Here is a 23939-nt window from a genome sequence, read left to right as displayed (position 1 = left end):
ATGAAAGTTTCAGGCTTAGCATGACTAAGGCGCATATTAATCAGTGAATTTGATGCTGTATATGCTTTCTACAAACTTCCAAATTATTGATAACAGAACAAAAATGAGAAAATCACATATAAAAATTTTTATGCTTGAAATATTTGATTATCATAATATTAAGAGAGAAAATAAATGAATTCAAGTACTCAATTCAGAGTTAGAAAAATGGTCAATTATATTAGAAAAAAAATCATTTGCATGCAGAAACCAATAATCAGACAATAGAAAATGATTATACTTGATAAAAAACTTCAATAGTCTGTTGGCATTTAAAAATGCTAATAAAACTGACAAACACAGTTAATTAAGAATTAAGTATGGTCAAATTCCAAAAGGACATTAATTTTAGAGAATATTTAAAAGAATATTGTGTATAGCTAAGTGGGGATAATAAAAATGTAAAAAATTAATTTATAGCCATTTTTATAAATAAAGTAAGTCTTCGTGCCATCACCAAAAAATAAGAAAAGAAAGAAAAAGAATTTAATGTATAAAGCTTTAACATAAAACATAAATCTGTTCAAGAACAGAAAAATAAAGTGATAGATAAGTATTTGATCTCTAGACGGGGGGGGCATATTAAGCAAAAATGTTGTGATATAAAACATAAGACAGAAGTGATGGAATACCCCACATAAAGACATGGAATGCACTAGAAAAATATTTGCAACAAGTATGAAAGAAAATTATTACTGCAGAAATAACATTCACAAAGAGAAATTCTACTCGCCTCATAACAAAACCAATGAAAAGACAATTCTCAGAAAAAAAATTGGCATCTAAAATACCCTCTATTTTATAAGCCATGGAGGAAATGCAATTAAAAAATAGTGAAATACTTTTATCTGCCAAACTGGCACAGGTTTTTGACAGTTAAGTTATCCAGTGCTTGTGAGTGTGTATTGATATAAAATATTCTTGTAGGAAACGTCACTTTACATACTAAGGGCTTTATAATTGGTCAAGTCCCACGATCCAGGGCACCTAATTCTTAGGAATCTATTCTAGATTAAAAGAAGGGCAGAAATTATGCACGCAAGTTGTATTTCACAACTTTTTTTATGACTGTGAAAAAGTGAAAATAACCCACGTCTATGTAAAGTGTACTTATTTAATTTGTACAAATTATGGTGTGTACTTATTAAATATCGATCAGGTGGACATTAAAGTGATTTTTAAGAAGAATTCATGATGTGGAAAGGTGCTTACAATGTAATATTGAGTGGAAAATGCAAGATATAAAATTGTATATATATTATGATCTCATTGTCTAAATAATATACATACATAGAAAGATGTAAAAAAATACACTAAAAACAGTGCTTATCTGAATATGAGATTAAGAACTTTTTTTTCCTTCTTTTTAGAATTTTTTGATCTACATTTTCTGGAAAGGAAATATGCTACCTTTCCAATCAGTTAAGTGATTTAATAAAAGAAGTTTTATTTTCTTATCTCATATCTTGGTCCATAACTATTTGAGTGACTGCTTTTCTGGGTAGCCTGTATGCTGGTCATTGTTTATAAACATCTGTGACAGTGTTTAAATCTAACTCATTAGTAAGTTGAAGACCTAATATGTCACCTTGAGAGAAAAATACTAATAAGGAAGTCAGGTTGTACCTTCTCTGAATACATTTGGGGAAGAAGTAACAGGTTCATTCAGTGATAAATCATCTTAATTGTAGAGAACAGTTTGCATGAAGCTAGCAATTACTGACCCATAACTAGCTGCTGCTTTGCAGGTCCACCCATTTTCAGCTTAAGTATATTTCTTTTCCTCAGTTAGTGATTTGAAAATGATTGCTAAGAGAATCATCCTAAGTAAAGCTGAGTTCATGGGCTGAGTTTATTTTGCTCTATAGGCTCATGTGGAAACCCTGGTGGCGCAGTGGTTAAATGCTACGGCTGCTAACCAAAGGGACAGTAGTTCGAATCCGCCAAGAGCACCTTGGAAACTATGGGGATATTTCTACTCTGTCCTATAGGGTCGCTATGAGTCGGAATCGGCTTGAGGGCACTGGGTTTGGTATTTATTTTTATAGGTTCACGCCACGCCATCCTGTGAGTGTGGGCAAGAGCATCTCAGCTCAGAGAATGAATTTCTTTAATCAGAAAAATTCCAGAGTTTTTGGCTTCAGAAGAAATAGATTAGGGACAAACCTAGCTATTGGAGGAGATTTCTCTCCAAGCCTCCTTATAGCATATTTGCCGGTCTTACTTTCTCGGTGATCAGATGAGGCATATCATAAACTCGTTTGTTCTGAGCTCTAACCTGATTTCCACCACTAACAACCTGATTTAAAGCCCTGCAAACAGCAAGCTGTGTTAAAGCGGAGAAATTCGGGATTGGAGCACCATGAACTCAGCAGCAAAAGAAACTTACCTTGCACTAGCTGGTCCTTGAAGACAGCTCTTTTAAGCTTTTTCCTTAGAAGTTCCGTGCTCGGCACTGAGATAGTTCTTTTGGTCCTTGGGAGCTTAGATCCAAATGGGCTGGAAACTCAAAACCAAACAGCATCTGATATCCAAGGCTGGTTATGCTCATGTGGTCTTCCAGGCTCAGGAGCCTCCATCCTTATCAACATGTTTATGTGTGATGTCAGTGAAATATTTAGACAGATATTACTCAAGTGCAAGGAGACAGGGATGCTCTGACCTCTCACCTCCCAGAAGATTAGAATTAGCAGCTTCCACCAAGGTGGTAGCCAAACCAGTTCATCTCGTTCTCTCTTGTGACCATGGCCTCTGTGACCAAGGAGGGGGCAGCCAGCTGGGTTCACTTAGCAGCCTCTTTATGGCTGTAGTTAGGAAATGATCTTAGAACCTGAGACAAAAGGCACAGAAGGTTCTAGTTATGAGTGCAGGAGCCAGTGAGAGGCTATAAGTCAACCCTAATATCTGTTTCACAAAATCATAGGAAGGATTGAGTAAAATAACATCAAAACATCTAGGTCAGTGCAGAACTGCTATTCCACTCATGATACCCTGAAGGTGGCACATGTAGGATAGAGAAACTGCTTTCTAATATTAAAAATCTGAATCATGCTTAAGAGCAAGAACTGAGGAGTACAATAAATCTTGTATCCTAGTACCTGTTTTTCTACTTCCTAACTATGCAGTCTTGGCAAGTTCCTCAGCTTCTTTATGCCTTAGCTTCCACATCTGTAAAAAGGGGATAATAGTGGTACCTGTTGTGGGGGTTATAAGAGATAATACATGTTAAGTGCTTAGAATGGTGCCTAGCATAGAGGAAAGGCTGTTGTCATCTTCTGTACAGGAAATCAGAGCTCATGGTGTATCCAACCAAGGTTTCTAACAAAAGTGCCTCAACTCATATATGTAGCTTGTCTTCTTTTCTCTTTTGTTGGATTCTGGGAAAATACAGAGATTAGGAGAGAAGAAAGGCCAAGTTTTGAAGTACTGAACACTGGTTCACAGGCCACTACAATTCTGAAATCTTTGGGTGAGTGTTTGATCTTCTCTCCACTAAAAATTCTGATAGTGAAGTTAAGATTCCTTAAAAGGGTTATAGGAGATAAAGTACATGTGGTACAATGAGAATTAACAGATAATGAACACTTTTTATCAGTTACTCTGCTAAGTGTGATATCTTATCTGATTTTCAAATAACACTCATAAGTCAGACATTAATATTTCCACTTTGTGTAGAAGGAAAGAAGCTACTTCCCATCACTTTGAGCATCATTTGGTTAAGTTTCAAAATCTAATAATTGGTAGAGCTCAGGCTTATATAGACCGATCTGATTTCTAAGCTTGAGATCTAACCATGCGTATGTCCTCACACACTGGTTTGGTAGTATGTCTCATCCGCTGGTTATGACAGGAGAGGGCATGCTAACTCAGATGAGCTCAGGATTGTTTAGGAGCTAAGGCTCTACTGTCAGTGGCGGGTGGGACAAACTCCTAAGACAGATCTCATGTACAGCAACTAACCAGGAAAGACAGGCACTGAGAAAAGAAACATCTCCTATCTTCCTTTCCTATCCTTGACCCCCATCCTGGGGACCTGCCTAAGACTGATATAGACAGTTTTGATTTGGAATTTCCTGATGTCTGCGGAGTGGGAGGAAACACTGAGAGGAAGTTCAGACTTGGGGCCATCCTTTACATGAATGGAACATAGTAGGGTCCTAGAGAAATATTATGCCGAAGACATGAATTTTGTTATGATTTCCAATTCTGCTTACTAATCATATGATTCTATGCATGTCACTTAACTGAGTCCATGAAACAGTCTTAAATAAAATAGGGTTATTAGGAGGATTACTGAAAGAATATGAAATCATTCTGCCAGTGCATTACGCATGGACAGTATCTGGAAAATATTTTCTGAATTAAATTGACAGAAATGTTTGCATGACAGACATTTCCACTACTGCTACACTGTTGGCTTTCGTATGTTGAATCCTGGATAAGCTGTGTGGTCTTGGGCAGGTTACTCAACTTCTCCGTGCTTCAGTTTCCTCTTCCGCAAATTAGAGATAATAATATCACCTAATAGGGTTGTTAGGACCAAATTAGTCACTAAAGGGGGACTTGGAAGAGATAGTGAATTTTTTTTTAGGGTAGGAGGAGGTTGATCATGTTTAAATACCAGAGAAGAAGCTAGAATACAGAAGGGACACACACACACACACACACACACACACATTAAAGAAAAAGAGAGTAATAAATATAGGCATGTTGGGTGAGGTAGGCACAGTTAGTTGCTACAAAATAGCTACTTCCCATCTTCTTTCTGTTTGACAGAATATCAATTTTGTTTCAGTATGAAGTGGCCATTTGTTTGGGGTAAATTGTGGTCCATCTCCAGGCCATAGGTGTGAATCTGGATTAATCTAAACCAATTATGGTAATGCTGTTCCCTTTTATATTGATTGATTTAGGGATAGGCATGTAACACAATTCTAGCAAATGAAACAAAAGAAAAACTGCTGGAGATATTTTGAGAGATGCTTCTTGTTCCTAAAAAAAGAGCCATGAATAAAAATTTCACTTTTCTGAACTACATCTCTTCCAAGAGATTCTGGAATTGTTATCCACCAATGACCATTAGGCTTTTGGTCTGGGTAGTTACTTGACACAGCTAGAGTACACACTGCTTGAAGGGTGATTGTGAGACCATTACTGGACTTATTACTGAAGGAAATAACATTATTCCGAGACCTTTAATGTCCATGTGTCCTGGGTTATATCAGATAATCATTCCAGAAAGTAGGAAAACTAACAGAGGAGTTCCCTTATTGAATAGAAATGTAAATTCAAGAACAAGTGAAAGGGAGAATCCATTACATAATAAATGTGTGGCTGCTATGCCTTTCAACCCTACATTAGATCTCCCTCAGCAGCTTCCTAACCCAATTGCTAACTGAGTTGCTACCTAAGATCAGTTATTGAAGGGTGTCAAACAAGCAATATGGCTTCCAGATGGTTACTCAAGAGTGGAGAGCCATAATATGACTTTAAGAGCTTCTGCTCTTCCTCCTACTACAGTGGGTAGTGCATGGGGTTTTAAAAGCTTGTAAATGAACATCCAGGATAAAACAATTGGTGTCTATTTGCCTGGAGCAACAGAGGAAGAAGGAGATCCAGGAATTGAAGAAGTAAATTGTTTGTGGCTCTGATTGCCTCCATGAGCTACTACCTCCTTTGCCATAAGACCAGAAGATATTCATGGTACCTGACTACCATTACTGAATATTTTGATCAAGGATCTATTCGATAGATTTTGATCAAAAGGAGGGAAATTGTGAAATGAAACTTCAAATTCTTATTGGAATCCAGAATTACTCTACACTTTGAGATTGAAGGGACTCCTGAATCTATTTCCTGGAAACAACTTTTGAACCTTGAGCCAAAACTATCCCATGAAGTCATCTGTAAACTAAGCAGCAATTTATCAGAATAAATAAAGAAAATCTGCCTTGAGCATTGTGCCCTGTTGAAGGGTTACCTAAATGAGATTGAAATGACAACAGTACCTCTAAAGCAGAGATGAGAATTTTAAGAGGCAGAGATAATAAGTTAACAGTGGTGAAACAATATGGGCAGAGATAATGAGAACGGTAGCACAGTGTGAAGTATGTAACCATTGTCAATGAACTTTACATGTAAAAATTGTTGAATGAGTGCACATTTTGTTGTGTATTAATTCACGAAAATCTCCCACTCCTCCTTCCACCGCCCCCCCCCCCAAAAAAGAATGAATGGCCAACGCAGTCTGGAAAGTAGCAACACAAAGACCAGTTTGACTGATGAGGGAAAAGATAAAAATAAATCAATTCTATAAGCAGAATTAAGAGTGGTGTTCCATGTGGCACTAGAGGAACTGGGTTATTACAGTAATGATATAGTGTTGATTCAACCCAAACTTCTCTCCTGATTCAAGCACCAAAACAGAGCCCCAAGTATAATAGTAATACATTCTCTCCTTTAACCAATCAAAACCCAGAAATTAGATCCTGTTTCCTCTTCTCATATATTCTTTCAATTGATCTTGTAATTCTGATCCAAAGGCAGCAGAATTTAGAGGAAAAGCATGGACTTTGATCCTGAACCTGGGCTTGAATCCTAGTTTCTGGTTCAGCCACTATCTTGGAAGTTGCTTCCTCAATTCTAAAGTGAGGGTAACAATATGTACTGCAGACCTGTAGTTGAGATTCAAGTTAATGTACACCAAGCACTGAAACCTGACATAAAGCCTGGAACACAGTGCACAGTAAGCTGATGTCAGTGAAAACCTTTCTTCATAAAAGCAATGAAAATACTGTCAAAAGTGATCAGAATCAACATTTTCAGAATTCTGGAAATTAACTAAAGCCTTGAAGCAACACAGAGAGTGTTTGTTTTTAAAAAACGGCTGAATCTCAGTAAGAATAGTGAGATTTGTAACATTTTAACTTGCCCAATCCCATTACCCTTCTCCAGCTCTGATGTAGCCTTGAAAATTAACACCCCATAATCGCAGTGAAAACCAGCAGTCTGGTAGTCACAGGAGGGATCATAATGGGATGGCAGCTTCTTCAAAGCCCCGTTTCCGGATATTTGTCATTATTTGACCTGTTTGGTGGTTCCCAGAAGACTTCACTTGCAAGACCATCTTTATTTGATATGACTTGGATCTTGCCCAGTGTGAACAGTCTTTTCCCTGGAAACATTTGTCAAAAGAGTCAGAGGCAATTGTTGAGCATCATGGCTATGTGAGGCAGTGGATACCGGTTAGGGCAAACAACAGCCTAATTAAAAAGCTTAAGAGGAAAAATTGGGAGTTAGACGGCCAAAGGAGGCTTTGAAAAACTCCTACATATTTCTGGAACTCTAGGAGAGTACTTTAATGAGTCGGGCTCTATACACATCCAGGGCTGTGCAGATGCTCGAGAAATATCCAAGAAGATCCTAAGCTCTCACCTCTGGCTTAGCCTGAGGGTCAGAAAAAGCAAGAAACAAGGGTAAAGTGGAATTGTAAACTGCCTGGCTGAGAGTTGAAGGTGTGCCCCAATATGCACACAGAGTAACTTATCAAAGACTGGGAGACTTCTTGTTCCCATGCATTTAAGGAAATCTCTTTCCAGTCTTTAGCTGACCACACACTGCAAAGTATACAAACTTTAAGGAATTCATTCATAAAAGTCACTAAGCAAACACATATACAAACAGCACCAAACCCTGCGGAGGATATAGAATATGATTTTCAGAGTTGCTGCATTACATATTTAAAATCACCAATTTTTAACCAAAAAAATTACTAGACATGCAAAGAAACAAGAAAGTATGACCCATACACAGGGATAAATGCAGTCAATAAATACTGTCCCTGAGGAAGCATAGATGTTGGACCTACAAGAGAGAAACTTGAAATTACTAATTTTAAATATGTTCAAAGAACTAAGGGAAACCATATAGGAAGAACTAAAGGAAAGTATTAAGAACAATATCATACCAAATACAGACAATTAAGAAAGAGATAAAAATTTTCAAAAGAAACCAAGTAGAAATTCAGGAGTTGAAAAGCACAATACCAAATGAAAAATTGACTAGAGGGGGTTAATAGAAGATTTATGCAAGCAGAAGAATCACTGAGTTTCGAGATAGATCAATTAAGATTATCCGGTCTGAAGGGAAATAAAAAAGAATAAAGAAAAATGAACAGTCTCAGAGACTTGTAGAACAGCATCAAGAGCACCAGCATAGGCATAATGGGAGTCCCAGAAGAAGAGGAAAGAGAGAAAAGGGCAGAAAGAATATTTGAAGAAAAATTGGCTTAAAACTTCTCAAAACATTAACCTACACATCCAAGAAGCTCAATGAGCTCCAAGAAGAATAACTGAAAGAAAGCCACACTCAGATATGTCATCATCAAATGGTCAAAAGATAAAGACAAAGAGAGAATATTTTCTCTTTAAAAGTGTAAAGAGAGAAATGACTCATCATGTACAAAGAATTCTCAATAAGCCTAATGGCTGGTATCTTATCAGAAAAGGTGGAGACCAGAAAGCAGAGAGATGATAACTTAAAGTAATAAAAGAAAAACACTCTAACCAGGAATATACCCCATGAAACTATCCTTCAGAAACTAAGAGAAATTAAGACATTCTCTGAAAAACAAAAACCATGCACATTAATTGCTAACAGATCTCCTCTATGAGAAATACCAAAAGGAGTATTTCAGGCTGAAATGAAAGGATACTAGACAGCAGCCACATGTACAAATAAAAAGTACTGGTAAAGGTAATTACATAGGTAAGTATAAAAGTATAATATATTTTTAGTTTATAACCATTTTTTCCTCCTATCTGATTTAAAGAATAATTGTATAAAGCAGTAATTAAAAACCTGTGTTGACAGGCACAAAATGTATAAAGATGTACGACAATAACAGCACAAAGGAGAAGTGATAGAATGGAGCTGTATAGGAGCAAAGATTTGTTTATTATTGTAATTAAATTGGTATTGATCTGAACTAGATTACTGTAAATTAAGCAATATTAATTGTAATTCCTAGGTCACTACTAAAAAAAGACTCAAAATATATAGTATGAAAAAAAAGGCAAGGAAATTAAAATGGTACACTACAAAATGTCTATTTAGCCCACAAAAGTCAGTAATGAATGAATAAAGGGATAAAAAGATGTGACATGTAGAAAATAAACAGCAAAATATCAGGTGTAAACCCTTCCTTACCAGTAATTACATTACATGTAAATGGATTAAGAATTCTGGTTAAAAGGCAGAGACAGACAGAATGGACTAAAAACAGGATCCAACCGTATGTTGCCTTCAAGAGAAGAACTTTAGATTCAAATAGGTTGAAAATAAAAGATTGAAAGAAGATACGCCATGCAAACAGTAACCAAAGAGAGATGTAGTGGCTATACTAATATTAAAAAAAAAAAAAAAACTTTAAAATATAAATTGTTACTAGAGACAAATAGGGGTATTTTATGATGATAAAATGGTCAATTCATCAACAACATATAATAATTATAAATGTATATGAAGCTAATAAGAGAGTTCCAAAATACACAAAGGAAAAACCGACAGAAATTAAGGGAGAAATAGCCAATTAAACATTAATAGCTGGCGACTTCAATACCCCACTTTCAAAAATGAATAGAACAACCAAAGTAATCAGTAAGGAAACAGGAGACTTAAACAGCACTATGAACCAAATGGACCTAATATCTATAGAACATTCTACTCAGTAACAACAGAATACACATTCTTCTCAAGTGCATATGAAATATTCTCCTGGCTAAACCATATGTTAGACCACAAAATAAGTCTCAGTAAATTTAAAAGGATTGAAATCATACACAGTATGCTCTCTGGCCACAGTGGAGGTAGATTATAAATCAATAACAGAAGAAAATTTGGAAAATTCACAAATATGTGGAACAACATGTTTCTAAATAACCAATGGGTCAAAGAAGAAATCACAAAGGAATTTAGAAAATACTTTGTTATGAATAGAAATAAAGAGACATTATACTAAAATCTTTGGAATTCATGTAAAGCAGTGCTTAGTGGGAAATTTATAGCTATCAATGCCAATGCTAAAAAAGAAGAAAAATCTCAAATCGATAAGCTAACCTTCTACCTTATGACACTGGAAAAAGATGGGGAAGGAATAAGCAGAGGAATGAAATAAATATTAGATTGTATTCTCTTAGATAATAGAAAACAATCAAGAAAATCAACACACCCAGAAGTTGGTTCTTTGATAAGATCACCAAAGTAACAAAACTTTAGTTATATTGTACAAAAAAGAGAGAGAAGGCTCAGGGTGCTAAAATCAGGAATGAAAGAAAAGACATATTGACCTTACAGAAATAAAAAGGATTATAAGGAAATACTATGAAAAATTGTACTCCAACAAATTAGATCAAGTAGATGAAATGGAAGTTCTTAGAAATGCACAAACTATCAAAAATGATAAAAAATAAATGAAAATATAAATACACTTATAACAAGCAAAGAGACTGGATTAGTAACAATAGTAGTAATAATAATAATAAAATAATAATAATAAAATAATAATAATAAAATAATAATAATAATAATAAGCTCCTGAAAAAGCCCAGGCCCATATGGCTTTATTTGTGAATTTTATCTAATATCTAGGGCAAAATCAACACCAATCCTTCACAAACTCTTCTAAAAAAAGAAGAGAAAGAAACACTTACTAACTCATTCTATGAGGGCAGTATTATCCTGATATCAAAACTAGACAAAAACATCACACACACACAAAAATTACAGACTAGTATCCTTATAAGAAAGTAGAGTTGATTTTAATGACATGGATGGAGTCAAGCTTTCATTTCAAACATTAATTTGTTGATGTGGCAAAACACAAAATGAGAAGAAATAGCTGGAAGCATGCACTATTAATCTAAATGTGGAATGTATGAAACATGAATCCAGGAAAATTAGAAATCCTCAAATATGAAACAGAAGGTATAAACATCAATATCCTAGGCATTAGTGAGCTGAAATGGACCGATATTGACCATTTTGAATGGGACGATCATATATGGTCTACTATGCTGGGAATGACAACTTGAAGAGGAATGGCATTGCATTCATTGTCAAAAAGAATATTTCAAGATTTATTCTGAAGTATAAAGCTGTAATTGATAGGATAATGTCCAAAAGCCTATAAGGAGGACCAGTTAATATGACTATTATTCAAATTTACACACCAACCACTAAGGCCAAAAATGAAGAAATTGAAGATTTTTACCAACTTCTGCAGTCTCGAATTGATCAAACATGCATTGATAATTACTGATGATTGTAATGCAAAAGTTGGAAACAAAGAAGAAGGATCAGTAGTTGGAAAACATGGCCTGATGATAGAAACAATGCTGGACACGGCATGATAGAATTTTGCAAGACCAATGATTTCTTCATTGCAAATACCTTTTTTCACAACCTAAATGGTGACTACACATGTGGACCTTGCCAGATGGAATACACAGGAATCAAATCAGCTACATCTGTGGAAAGAGATGATGGAAAAGCTCAATATCATCAGTCAGAACAAGTCCAGGGGCTGATTGTGGAATGGGCCATCAATTGCTCATATGCAAATTCCAAGAAGTTGCTGAAGAAAATTAGAGCAAGTTCAAAAGGGCCACAGTTCGACCTTGAGTATACCCTCCCTGAATTTAGAGACAATCTCAAGAATAGAATGGACACATTGAGCACTAATGAGTGAAGACCAGAAGAGTTGTGGAAGGACATCATATGTGAAGAAAGCAAGAGGTCATTAAAAAGATAGGAAACAAAGAAAAGACTAATATGAATGTCAGAAGAGACTCTGAAACTTGCTCTTGAACATCGAATAGCTAAAGCGAACAGAAGAAATGATGAAGTAAAAGAGCTGAACAGAAGGTTTGGAAGGGCAGCTTGAGAAGACAAAGTATTATAATGACATGTGTAAAGACCTGGAGTTAGAAAACCAAAAGGGAAGAACACGTTCGTCATTTCTCAAGCTGAAAAAACTGAAGAAAAAGTTCAAGCCTCGAGTTGCAATTTTGAATGATTATATGGGCAAAATACTGGATGACACAGGAAGCATCAAAAGAAGATGGAAGAAATACACAGAGTCACTGTACCAAAAAGAATTGGTTGACATTCAGTCATTTCAGAAGCTAGCATATGATCAAGAACCAATAGTACTGAAGGAAGAAGTCCAAGTTGCACTGAAGATGCTGGAGAACAACAAGGCTCCAGGAATGCACAGAATACCAGTTGAGATGTTTCAACAAATGAATGCAGTGCTGGAAGTGCTTAACTTGTCTGTGCCAAGAAATTTGGAAGACAGCTACCTGGCCAACCGACAGGAAGAGATTGATATTTATGCCTATTACAAAGAAACATGATCCAACTGAATGTGAAAATTATCCAACAATATCATTAATATCACACATAAGTAAAATTTTGCTGAAGATCATTCAAAAGTGGCTGCAGCAGTACAGGGGCAGGAAACTGCCAGAAGTTAAAGCTGGACTCAGAAGAGCATGTGGAATGAGTGATTTCATTGCTGATGTCAGATGGGTCTTGGCCGAAAGGGGAGAATACCAGAACAATTTTGAACTGTGTTTTATTGGATATGCAAAGGCATTCGACTGTGTGGATCATAACAAAATTATGGATAACATTTCAAAGAATGGGAATTCCAGAACACTTAATTGTGCTGGTGAGGAACCTGTACACAGATCAAGAGGCAATTGCTCGAACAGAACAAGGGGATACTGCAAGGTTTAAAATCAGGAAAGGTGCGTGTCAGGGTTGTATACTTTCACCATACTTATTCAACCTGTATGCTGAGCAAATAATCTGAGAAGGTAGGCTATATGAAGAAAAACGGGGCATCAGGATTGGAAGGAGACTCATTAACAACCTGCAATATGGAGATGACACAACCTTGCCTGCTGAACATGAAGAGGACTTGAAGCACTTACTGATGAAGATCAAAGACTACTGCCTTCAATATGGATTACACCTCAACATAAAGAAAGCAAAAATCCTGACAACTGGACCAATAAGCAACATCATGATAAACAGGGAAAACCCTGAATTTGTCAAGAATTTCATTTTACTTGTATCCACAGTCAACACCTATGGAAGCAACAGTCAAGAAATGAAAAAAATGCATTACATTGAGCTAATCTGCTGCAAAAGGCCTCTTTAAAGCGTTAAAAAAGCAAAGATGTCACTGTGAGGGCTAATGTACACCTGACCCAAGCTATGGTGTTTTCAGCTGCTTCCTATACATGTGAAAGCTGGACAATGAATAAGGAAGACTGAAGAGGAATTGACACTTTTGAGTTGTGGTGTTGGTGAAGAATTTTGAATATACCATGGACTGCAGGAGAAAGAACAAATCTCTCTTGGAGGAAGCACAACCAGAATGCTTCTTAGAAGTGAGGATGTGAGACTTGGTCTCATATATTTTGCACATGTTATTGGGAGGGATTAGTCACTGAAGAAGGACATCATATTAGGTAAAGTGTAGGGTCAGGGGAAAAAAGAGGAAGACCCTTAACCAGATACTGTGATACAGTGGCTGCAACAATGGGCTCAAACATCACAACAATCACGAGGATGGCGCAGGACTGGGCAGTGTTTCGTTCAGTTGTACACAGGGTCGCTATGAGTCAGAACAGAATCGATGGCACCTAACAACAACAGCATCCCTTATTAAAATAGACAAAAATCCTCAACAAAATACTAGCAAATTGAATTTTGTAGTATATAAAAAGGATAATACACTGTGACTAGCATTGATTTATCCTAGGAATTCAAGTTTGGTTCAACATACAAAGGTCAATCAGTACAACAATGACAGCAGAAAACAAACCTGTCGCCTTCAAGTCGATCGTGACTCATAGCAACCCTATATACCTTGGTAATAGAATAAAGAACATTACGTTCAGTAACAACAACTGCTTTTATTGCTGTTGCTCCTAGTTCTTCATCCTCTGCCTAAGTACTGCTACCCATTTAATCGAGGCAGCTGCTTCAACTTTTATATGAGATGTGATTTAAACAATACATTTTCCTCCAAGCTACAAGGTACTTCCTGGAGTGAGTGTTTGCAAGATAGCAAGGCATATTTGCCTCATCCATCTCCTCTGCCCTGGGCATATTATATGTGAAGAAGAGTTGAAGAAATCTTTTTGCCTAGGTGAAGTTTCTTTTATTGAACCGCCAGAGCAACTCCTAGATTTTCAAACAATGTCAACAGAAAGGTGAAAAAAAAATCTATCGTATTAGATTTCAACACTAGACAAATCGACACTAGAATTATAGCCTCCATTTAGCCTCCAACTCTAAATATACTCAGTATGATAACGTATCAAGTCTCAAGGTTCCTATGGAGAGAGTATGCCCTAATGCATTTATAATACATTTAAGAGATTGATTCAGTAAATCAGTCTCCTCTGGTGGCCTCAGCCAGTGGGGAAATTTCCTCGAGGATATGCAGCCTAAAGGAAACCCCACCTTGTTATCCACACAGCATTTGGAGTCCTTCGTGGTCCAGTTCATGATACCTAAAGGGCTTATAAGAGCAGTGCTTTATGCCATAATTTTTCAGACCAGGAATGTAGGTTTTTTAATAGATTATCTTAAAGTACAGGGAAGAGAACCAATCAGGTGTAGATAGATTTTCATAGCCAAATTCTCTCAAATACCTGTTTCTAAGAAAAAAAAAAAATCTTTAACAGAAATAATTAATTCCTGGGAGGGCAAAGCCTTGGCTATAACAATAGGTCTTTAAGGGTTCTCAGTATCATCTCTAAACACTACGGCTCAAGAAAAAGCTGTTTTCTCATTTTAAGAATAGAACATAGCGTTAAGTGATAGAATGAACTGGAGATACTTGTGTCTCTTGTAAGTGTAGAGGTAGGTGCTAGAGAAGATCACAAGATTCTCCTTAGCACCAAAAGACTTTGGGTTTCAAATTCAATGCAGTATTTTCTTTTCCTTTGACTTCGATTTCAAAGGCATCAGGGTTTAAAAATGCTTACTGAATCCATTTGAAGACATTTGCACCATCTCGGCATTCCATGAGTCTTGTAATGTTGTCCAGTCAGTGGGAAATTGAGAAATAGATGTTACATGACATGATGTTTGAATACCTATGCAAAATGATTTCTTCTTATTCCTGAATTCATTGGACCTTTTCCTCAACTAAATAGGTAACCATGTAAGTTTTCTAGAATTGCTGATTTTTAATCCTGTTCTTATATTTCCATTTTCTCCCAAGGAGTTTATAGTCAAAATTGTTGAAGCCTTACTTTCTGATATGTGATTGGGGATCACTGGTAGATGTTCCAGGATATTTTGCAGAAATAGGTACATGGCTATACATGGAAATGGATGTATCTACAATTCATCAGCAAAAGTTTACATTTTCTGAGTTTCTGAGCCAATTACTAGGTTTTTGAGCATGGAGAGAGTGGAGAAGTGCAGATCATAGCCAGAAGATCACTGAGGGCTTCCTCAAGGAGTAGAGCACATACTGTGATGGTTTGGGTAGTCAGAGACTGGCTCAGGTTGTCACTCATTTTCCATAATACAGGGCTCTGCTTTTGTCATTTCCAAGAATGAAGGGGTAGGAGGGATCATCTTGTACTTATAAGAAGAGATATGAGAGGCAGCTCAGAATAAAGAAAAGCAAAGTGGAGGTGTAAATGAGACAGTGTGTCTGATCTTCATTGCAGTTGAGACAGGTCATCATGGAGGGAGGAGAAGGACAGTATTTGCATTCTTTTTTTTCCAAGAAAACTCTCAGTTCTAAAACTGAGATCCAAAGAGAGGAATGCATTAAAATATAGAACCTGCAAGGAAAGAATGTATTCTCTGCTGGGATTGGGAGGTATATTAAACTGAAGACTCAAGCACAGTTTTTATTCTGATTTACTCAAACTTTCCCAGATCTTGTTCTTATAAGACTTGTTTCTGCTGCAATAGATGTGGTCCCAGCAATATGACTGCATTCCTGAACTCAGATTGACCTCTTTTTCTTAGATAGTCAAGACAAGTATTGCTAAAGATAAGAGATCAAAGTTAATTGTTTTTGTCACCTTAGGGTGAGTTTCCCTTGTACACACTCACCTTAAGAGGTAAAGGATGTGATGATGGGAAAAAAACAAAAACAAAAACAAAATCACTGTCTTGGGGATTAGGAGACCTGGGTTTGTGTTTTGGCCTGCCATTAACCAACTAGCTGCTTCTCCTTAGAAAGTCACTTCACCTCTCTGGTCCTCAGTTTCCTCACCTTAAAAACAGTATCAGGTTGATAAAATGCAAAGTAGCTGAAAATCTCTAAAGTGTGACGATTCTATAGTTTTCCCCAATGGCCCCTCAAATTCGTCAACATCTGACTCTTTGTTTCATATCCTAGCAAAAAGACTGTTATGGATTTCACACAGTCATAGGTGGTGGCTCTCAGCACCAGCTCACTCTTCCAAACTCTGGCAGTGCTGATTCCCAGAACTAAACTGAATCTATACTGGGATGGGTACTGGATAAATTCTCAAGAGACAGACATCCTGGGTTTGAGTCCCAGGCTCTTCTATTTTTTATTATTATGACTTTGAACAAGTCACTACACTTCTCTAAGCCTCAGTTTCCTTTTCTAGAAAATAGAAATAATAGTATTACCACATAGTTGTGAGGACTAAATTAAATCATACATATAAAGCATTTAGTATAGTGCTGAGCAAGTGGCAAGAACAAAATAAAAATTAACTACTATTATAGGAATTACGTGGTATAAAAATAAATCTCTGCACACTATTAAGAATGGGGAAAAGCAGAGTTATAGTAAAAGTTTGTGTTTCAAAATATTTGGATATGTAGAGTTAAGCCAGCAAGAGTAGCTTCTGTACTTTGGAAGACATTTGTCTGCCTGGGACCTTGCTTCTCAACTGAGTCTTAGGTCAGGGTCTTACTTCGACATCATTTTTTTCAAAAATATGAGTATTAAAAGATTTAATTGGTAATAGGTACACTATTGGTCTTTGCACTAGTACAGGAAAACTGATTCTGTGTTTGAGTCTGACAATTAAGAGTGTATATCAAAGACACCAAACTTTTCTGAAGGTCAAGTATGATTTTATAAAATATGCTATACATAGAGCGAAGGAGTGCTGGTGGTGCAGTGGTGAAAACGCTGGGTTGAGAAACCAAAAGATCAGCAGTTTGAACTGACCAGCCGCCCTGGTTGTAGAAAGACATGGCAATCTCCTGGCGTGAAGATTTACAGCCTTGGAAACCCAATGGGGCAGTTCTACCCAGTCCTTTAGGATCACTATGAGTTAGAATCGACTTGAGAGCAGTGAGTTTGGTTTTGGTTCTATACATAGGGTAAAATTCTACCCTTTTCAGTGTATAGTTCTGTAAGTTTTGACAAATACATACAGTAAAGGCATCAATTTTAATATAAACCCAAGTTGTTTTGTTTGTGTCTGTGTGGTGTGGAAGAGAGAGGAAGTAGACAAAAATCATAAAAGGGAACTGTTCTTAAAATATTTTCTGTTTCCTCAAGATTTGTAAGAAGCTGAATAACATAATAATGAAATAATGAAGATGAATGTGTCATGGTTGGGGTTTTATGTCTTGTTTTGGTCATGAAATACCACCTTTGGAACAGAACTTCATGAAAGTGTATCAGTCAATTATTGGTTCTCCCAAGGGTCATCTTTCTCTGGAGAGTAGTTGGCAATTAGAAGTACACTAAACTTCCTCCTCAAGAGTTCTTGCCCCTGGAAGCATTCTCTGATACACTGGGCCATCCATAAAGGAAGCCACATATCCTTGGACTCTTAAGACCAGACTTTCAACAAGGCATTTGTGGGACCATGTGGAAGAGGTTTCCTTTCCATGTACTTCATTATGTCACATGGCCACATTAGACAGGGACAATTCATCTTATCCCTATTACCTTTTGATCTAACACTTCATGAGGATATGTAGAAAAAGGAATCTGAGGTCCAGGAAAGAGTGGGAATTAATAATGACAAAACTTGATTATCAATATGATCTAGAAGTTTAAATAAGAATAATATATGTATTCTTCATTAAGGAAATGGAAATGAGCCTTGAATTAAATAGATTCTGGTTGGATATGAAGACTTGATTTATTGATTTTGATATCAATGGTATGAATTAAAACCACAGATCAATAATCTTTGGCTGGTGGGCTCGATGTGGTATTGTAAAGTAGTCAGGACAACTTCATCCTTGTGCCCTGACCTTCTCAAGGTGGTTAGCGCCCAGGTAAGCCCTCACCCTATGTTCATGTGTTGAATTGGTAACAACAATTTCAGGAATACATCATAGCAGCTACTTCAATTTCACTCAGGTAATCCTTACTGAGTTTTTATATGTTTTTTTCCCGTATATATCTTACTCAATTTTAAAATTCATGGATCAAACTTTAGGCCTCCAAGAAAAAATATGCAAGTTATATTTCATCTCTGGGCAAAATTTAATAATGAAAACTGTAGAAATTTGGAAAATAATAAAAAACATAAATAAGTAAAATTTCACACATTGTTTCACATGTCAGAATAAATGTACTACGTATTATTTTATTCCCTGACAAACTTTTTCTATGTCTATATTAAAAGTAAAACAAAACATAACGTTTTATAAATAGAACTTTTGAATTTGAATTTTATTCTTAAAATATACAAATAAAATATATAATCTTCAAATACTAATTCTGTAACTCTTATTCCCTAACATTTTTACTTACAGTATATTTACAAAATTATAATTATGATATAAAGACTCTTTTGTACTTTTTAATTCATGTTATTTTATATACATACTTAAAGACTTTTGAGTCTCTAAAACTATCACTTTTAATGACTATATTATTCCCTCATGCCGATGTTCAAGTGAAAATTTGCAAAGATTACCCTGATCCTAAGAATAGCTGTTCCTTTCTTCTGGCTATTCTGTTTCATAAGAATTTTTTAAATGTCAGGATACTAAAAGACTAACAGGGTCAACTAAGAGAAGTTTCGAGGTACCTATTCCTAGGGAGTCTAGGGAACAGAAGGAATCATCTGAGAGAATGGAAGAGTACTGTGAAAAGACAAGAGTTTTGGATTGTTTGATTCTTCTCTGGTTTTCCTTTTCCCTCCTTTTTTTTTTTTAGGTAAGAAAAAATCCGTTCCTGGAAATTTATCACCAGTAACACATAGATGGAGAATAACAGGAATGTGACTGAATTCATTTTAATAGGTCTTACACAGAACCCAAAGATGCAGAAATTAGTGTTTGTGGTATTTTTGGTTCTGTACATGGTAACACTCTCAGGCAATCTACTTATTGTTGTTACTATTACTACCAGCCAGGCTCTGAGCTCCCCCATGTACTTCTTCTTGACCCACCTTTCTTTGATAGACACAGTTTATTCCTCTTCTTCAGCTCCTAAGCTGATTGTGGACTCCCTTCAGGAGAAGAAAATGATTTCCTTTAATGGGTGTATGGCCCAAGCCTATGCAGAACACATCTTTGGTGCTACTGAGATCATCCTGTTGACAGTGATGGCCTATGACCGCTATGTGGCCATCTGTAAACCCCTGCACTACATAAACATCATGAGCCACAGGCTGTGCATTCTCCTGGTAGGAGTGGCTTGGACTGGAGGATTTCTCCATGCAACTGTTCAGATCCTCTTCACAGTCTGGCTGCCCTTCTGTGGCCCCAATATCATAGACCACTTCATGTGTGATTTGTATCCCTTGTTGAAGCTTGTCTGCATGGACACTCATACCCTTGGTCTCTTTGTTGCTGCCAATAGTGGATTCATATGCTTGTTAAACTTCCTCCTCTTGATGGTCTCCTATGTGGTCATCCTGCACTCTCTAAGGGCCCACAGCTTGGAGGGAAGGCACAAAGCCCTTTCCACCTGTGTCTCTCACATCACAGTTGTCATCTTATGCTTTGTGCCCTGCATATTTGTGTATCTGCGCCCAGTGACGACTCTGCCCATAGATAAAGCTGTGGCTGTCTTTTATACTATGATGGCTCCTATGTTAAATCCCTTAATTTATACTCTCAGAAATACTGAGATTAAAACTGCCATGAGGAAGCTCTGGAGCAAAAAAGTGATTTCAGCTGATTGAACAGAATCAGTGAGCATTGTAGGTAGGGGTAATAGAGGCAGTATAGTCCAGCCCTCTTTATCTGTAGATGGAGATGTATACTTTGAGAAGACTGGAATCCAGAAAGTCTCCCACCCCACACTCTGTCACCACACTTTACTGATTCCAATTCAATAAATACTCATTGATGACCTGGATACTAGAAACATTTATAGGAGCTAAAAGGTATGACCCTAGAATGTTGGATTGATATTAAAATAATCTTAAGTAACACAATGATGTTGGTTACTGCCGATTATTGAAAATAACATGTTTAATATTATTCATTTGTTTTGGATTCTGCTGTCAATGCAAATTTTCTCTTGCGAGTTTTCTTGTTCATTAGATGTTGATTGCATATTTAAAAGGATACTGTTTTCCACATGCCTATAAGGCTGCCATTATATTAAAAAAAAAAAAAAGCACTGGCCATATCATGTTAGGATACAGTCAGGAGACAGGCCACATGTAATTTGAAAAGGGAAAGTTTACCTTCAGCTATTAGTCATATCAGGTATTGATTACAATGGGGTATTAACTATAATGGGGTAAATAATACCCTGGCGCTCAGAGACAGAGTATCCCAGGAAGGAGCAAACTTAGAATGTGGGCTGCTTCCTCAAGGCTGGGATTCCCATCTTTTGGAGAAGGTGTGATTATAGCCTACTGGATGGTGGGGAATTTTATTGGGTTTCCTTGGGCAATAAATAGACCACATTATCTAGACCTAGGCTGGCAGCAAGAAACTCACCTGGAACTGCCAAGCTTGGAGCCTCCCACTGGGGTGCTGGTGTGTAAGGCTGGTGGACAAGGAACTATGCTGTAATGGCAAACAGCAACGTCCCCCCTGGGTGCAGGTGGATGTCAAGGCTGGCAGAAAACACCACACCAGTCTGCAGATAGGCCAAGCTGGGAAGCTGATCACAGGGATGTCTGTGAGGTTCACTGGAATCTGCCTGCAGAGGTGGCACTGAATGTCAGCGGGAAACTGTCTATGGCAGTTGCCACTGAAACTCCATGGCAGTGAACGGCACTGTAAGTGCCCTCTTCTACCACCCCCCTTCCCCCTCAGTACCCTGCTGGCAGCTACATAGAGCAAGCTGTAGACAGAAGTTTATCAAAACCAGGAAGAGATGCCCTTTTCAGTGCCCTCTATTGACAAAGCTTAACATTATGCCAGGTGCAAAGAAGAAATGCTTACAGGGTTCATCTTATTTAACATAGAGCAGGCAATGAAGTGTGTATGTGGAGCTGAGAGGCAATACACTGATAACTGGGGCACACATTTTATCTTTAATTCCTATAGCCCATTTTACAGGTTATTGAGGCTCAGGTATGTGGCATTATTTGATCAAATCTCAAGATACTGGCAGAACTAAGACATAAACTGAGGGTATGATAAGATTCCTTATTCTGTATACTCACTTCTCATTATATAGCCCTAAATAAGAACTTCCTTTCTTTATTGGTATTAAGAAGTTGTAATCATTTTCCTTATAAAGCCTAAAAGTAAATGAAAACAGTCTAATTTATCAAAAGATTATGTATGATCTATTGCCATGATTTCATGTAATTTTCCTGTTAGGTATACTTGGTATCTTATTAATCCTTTCATTGAAGAAGGAGGGATAACAACAAGGAGGTGATTTTCTGGAACATAAATATTGAAAGGAGAGGTTTGTTTTTTCCTTGGTAAAATTACTGTCATTTAAAAGTTTAACCCTGATTTTTCGCTGGCTCAGTGGATGTAGCAGTCTTCAAAATGTGAAGGGTCTAGCCTCTTCCCCCATCAAAGGGTTTCATGATGTTGTATGTGGATTCGAGTTTGGCACCAGATTGGGGGCAAGAATAGCTAGATAAGGTGAAGCTATGAAAAAATCTGAAAGTAGATAACATCTAGGTTGAAAGCCAGAACTGAAAACCGAAAGTTAGTGAAATCAAGTCTGGCAGTAAGGCAAGGAGACAGATAACTGACATCAAGATGATCAAGAAATTTGAATGGTGGGTGGAGACTGGAAAGATTCCTGGGGCACAACTTAGGGTGCCTTTGGACTCATTCTAGAGTTGTGAAGAAATTAATAAAGATACCCATACAGTTTGGACAGAAAGGAATTCAAGGAAGTGGGTGATGTCAGTTAGAAACCTTTGTATAGGTTCCCCATCTATCATGTCCAGATGGTTTCTTACATGATCATTAGTTGAACAGCCATAATAAATGATGATCTATACTCACACAACAATTGATTGTTTATTTTATTTTAACCTCTTTTCATGCAATTTCCAGTGTTCCAGAAGAAAGATCTGATATTAGTCTGATCTTTCATCCTTCCAAGGTGAACTCTTTTTTTCTCTCTGAAAACACTTATATTTCCTCATTATCCTTGCAATATTTAAATTTTATCAGGGTGTGTCCAGAAGTGGGTCTTTTTAAATTCACACTGATTGGCACTTGATCAACTCTTCTACTGTAAAAACTAATATCTTTATTCATTTCTGAAACATTCACCTCTTATCAACCTTTGATTATTTTCTCTCCTCCTTACTGTTTCTGTTTTCCCTTCATGGAATTCCAAATATGCATATGTGGACATAGATATTTTGTTAAATAAAACTCCCTCCCACATTTTTTCATTTATTTCCTTGGCAATATCATTAAGTTTAACAGATTGTATTTTACATCTTTGCAATCAATTATTCAGTCTATATAACTGATTTTTTTTTTCATTTTGGCAACCTTATGGTTAACTGTCAAGAACTTCTCTTTGTTCTCTGATTAGTCTTCTACAATAAGAAGACTAATCTTATTTTATGGATTTGATATCCTTTTGAATTGCTAGTAATATACCAATTGGCACTTTAAAAGCTCTATTTTGGGATTAAATTATTTTGTTTTCCTCTAAAAATATCAAAATGCCTATGAGTTATTTCATATACCACCAAAGACCATTGATGGTTTACTAAGGCATCCTGGATAATTCTGTCCCCTACTACCTTTTTACTTTTTCACTCTTGCTCTGTGATGTCCAATGCTTTTATGGCTTCATTTACCATGTATATGGTCAAGACTCTCATATTCCTCCAGCCTAGATCTTTTTTCTGAGGATCAGAGCCATACATTCAATTGCCCATGGAGGCAGCTCCCATTTTCTCTTAACTGTCCATAGAAAGGTGGAGTTGTGAGCTGTTAGCAGCCTGAGCTCAGCAGCTGGGTTATGATTGCACTGGCCTGGTTAAGAGGATTTGTGTGGGACACAAGAGTGCCTACCAACTCTACGTAGTTACTGGCACCACTGTAGTCAAGGCCTCCGTCCTTTCACACCTGAGTTATTATGAAAAACTCTTAACTGCTATTCTCTTTTCAATTTGTTCGCATATTGTAGTTAGAGTTTTTATTCTAAAACTCAAATCTAACCACATTACCTACTAGCTTAAAAGAATTTTCAAAGTTTCCCTCATTTTCCCTAGCATGTGTCTGATACTCTTCATGATGTTTCCTGTTTCTTTCTTCCCAGTTTCATGTCTTGGTATTTACCTCTTACACATTTAGTTGTTTCTATGCTGCCTGACACACATGGGGGGTTCAATAAATAAATGTTGAATGAATGGATGATTTAATAACCCCAGAGATAAATAATTATTTACATTTCCTGAATATGTCTTACTCTTTTTCACCTCCTGGCATTGTTATATATTCCTTCC

At 36.8% G+C, this 23939-nt stretch overlaps 1 protein-coding gene across 1 annotated transcript; it reads left to right on the top strand.

Annotated features, from left to right (window-relative positions):
• Positions 1–19100: 19100 nt before the first annotated feature.
• LOC100668731 (olfactory receptor 4C12) lies at positions 19101–20222 on the top strand. Its single transcript, XM_003412229.3, has one exon. The coding sequence runs from the start codon at positions 19296–19298 to the stop codon at positions 20220–20222; it is 927 nt and encodes a 308-aa protein (XP_003412277.2). The 5' UTR covers positions 19101–19295.
• The last annotated feature ends 3717 nt before the right edge of the window (positions 20223–23939 follow it).

This window comes from Loxodonta africana, chromosome 7 (genome assembly GCF_030014295.1).
Source record: "Loxodonta africana isolate mLoxAfr1 chromosome 7, mLoxAfr1.hap2, whole genome shotgun sequence".
Classification (NCBI taxonomy): Eukaryota; Metazoa; Chordata; class Mammalia; order Proboscidea; family Elephantidae; genus Loxodonta; species Loxodonta africana.
This window is presented reverse-complemented; position numbering and strand designations above follow the sequence as displayed.

Excerpts from the sequence above, each read along its gene's own strand:
- LOC100668731 (XM_003412229.3), top strand. The coding sequence starts at position 19,296 with ATGGAGAATAACAGGAATGTGACTGAATTCATTTTAATAGGTCTTACA.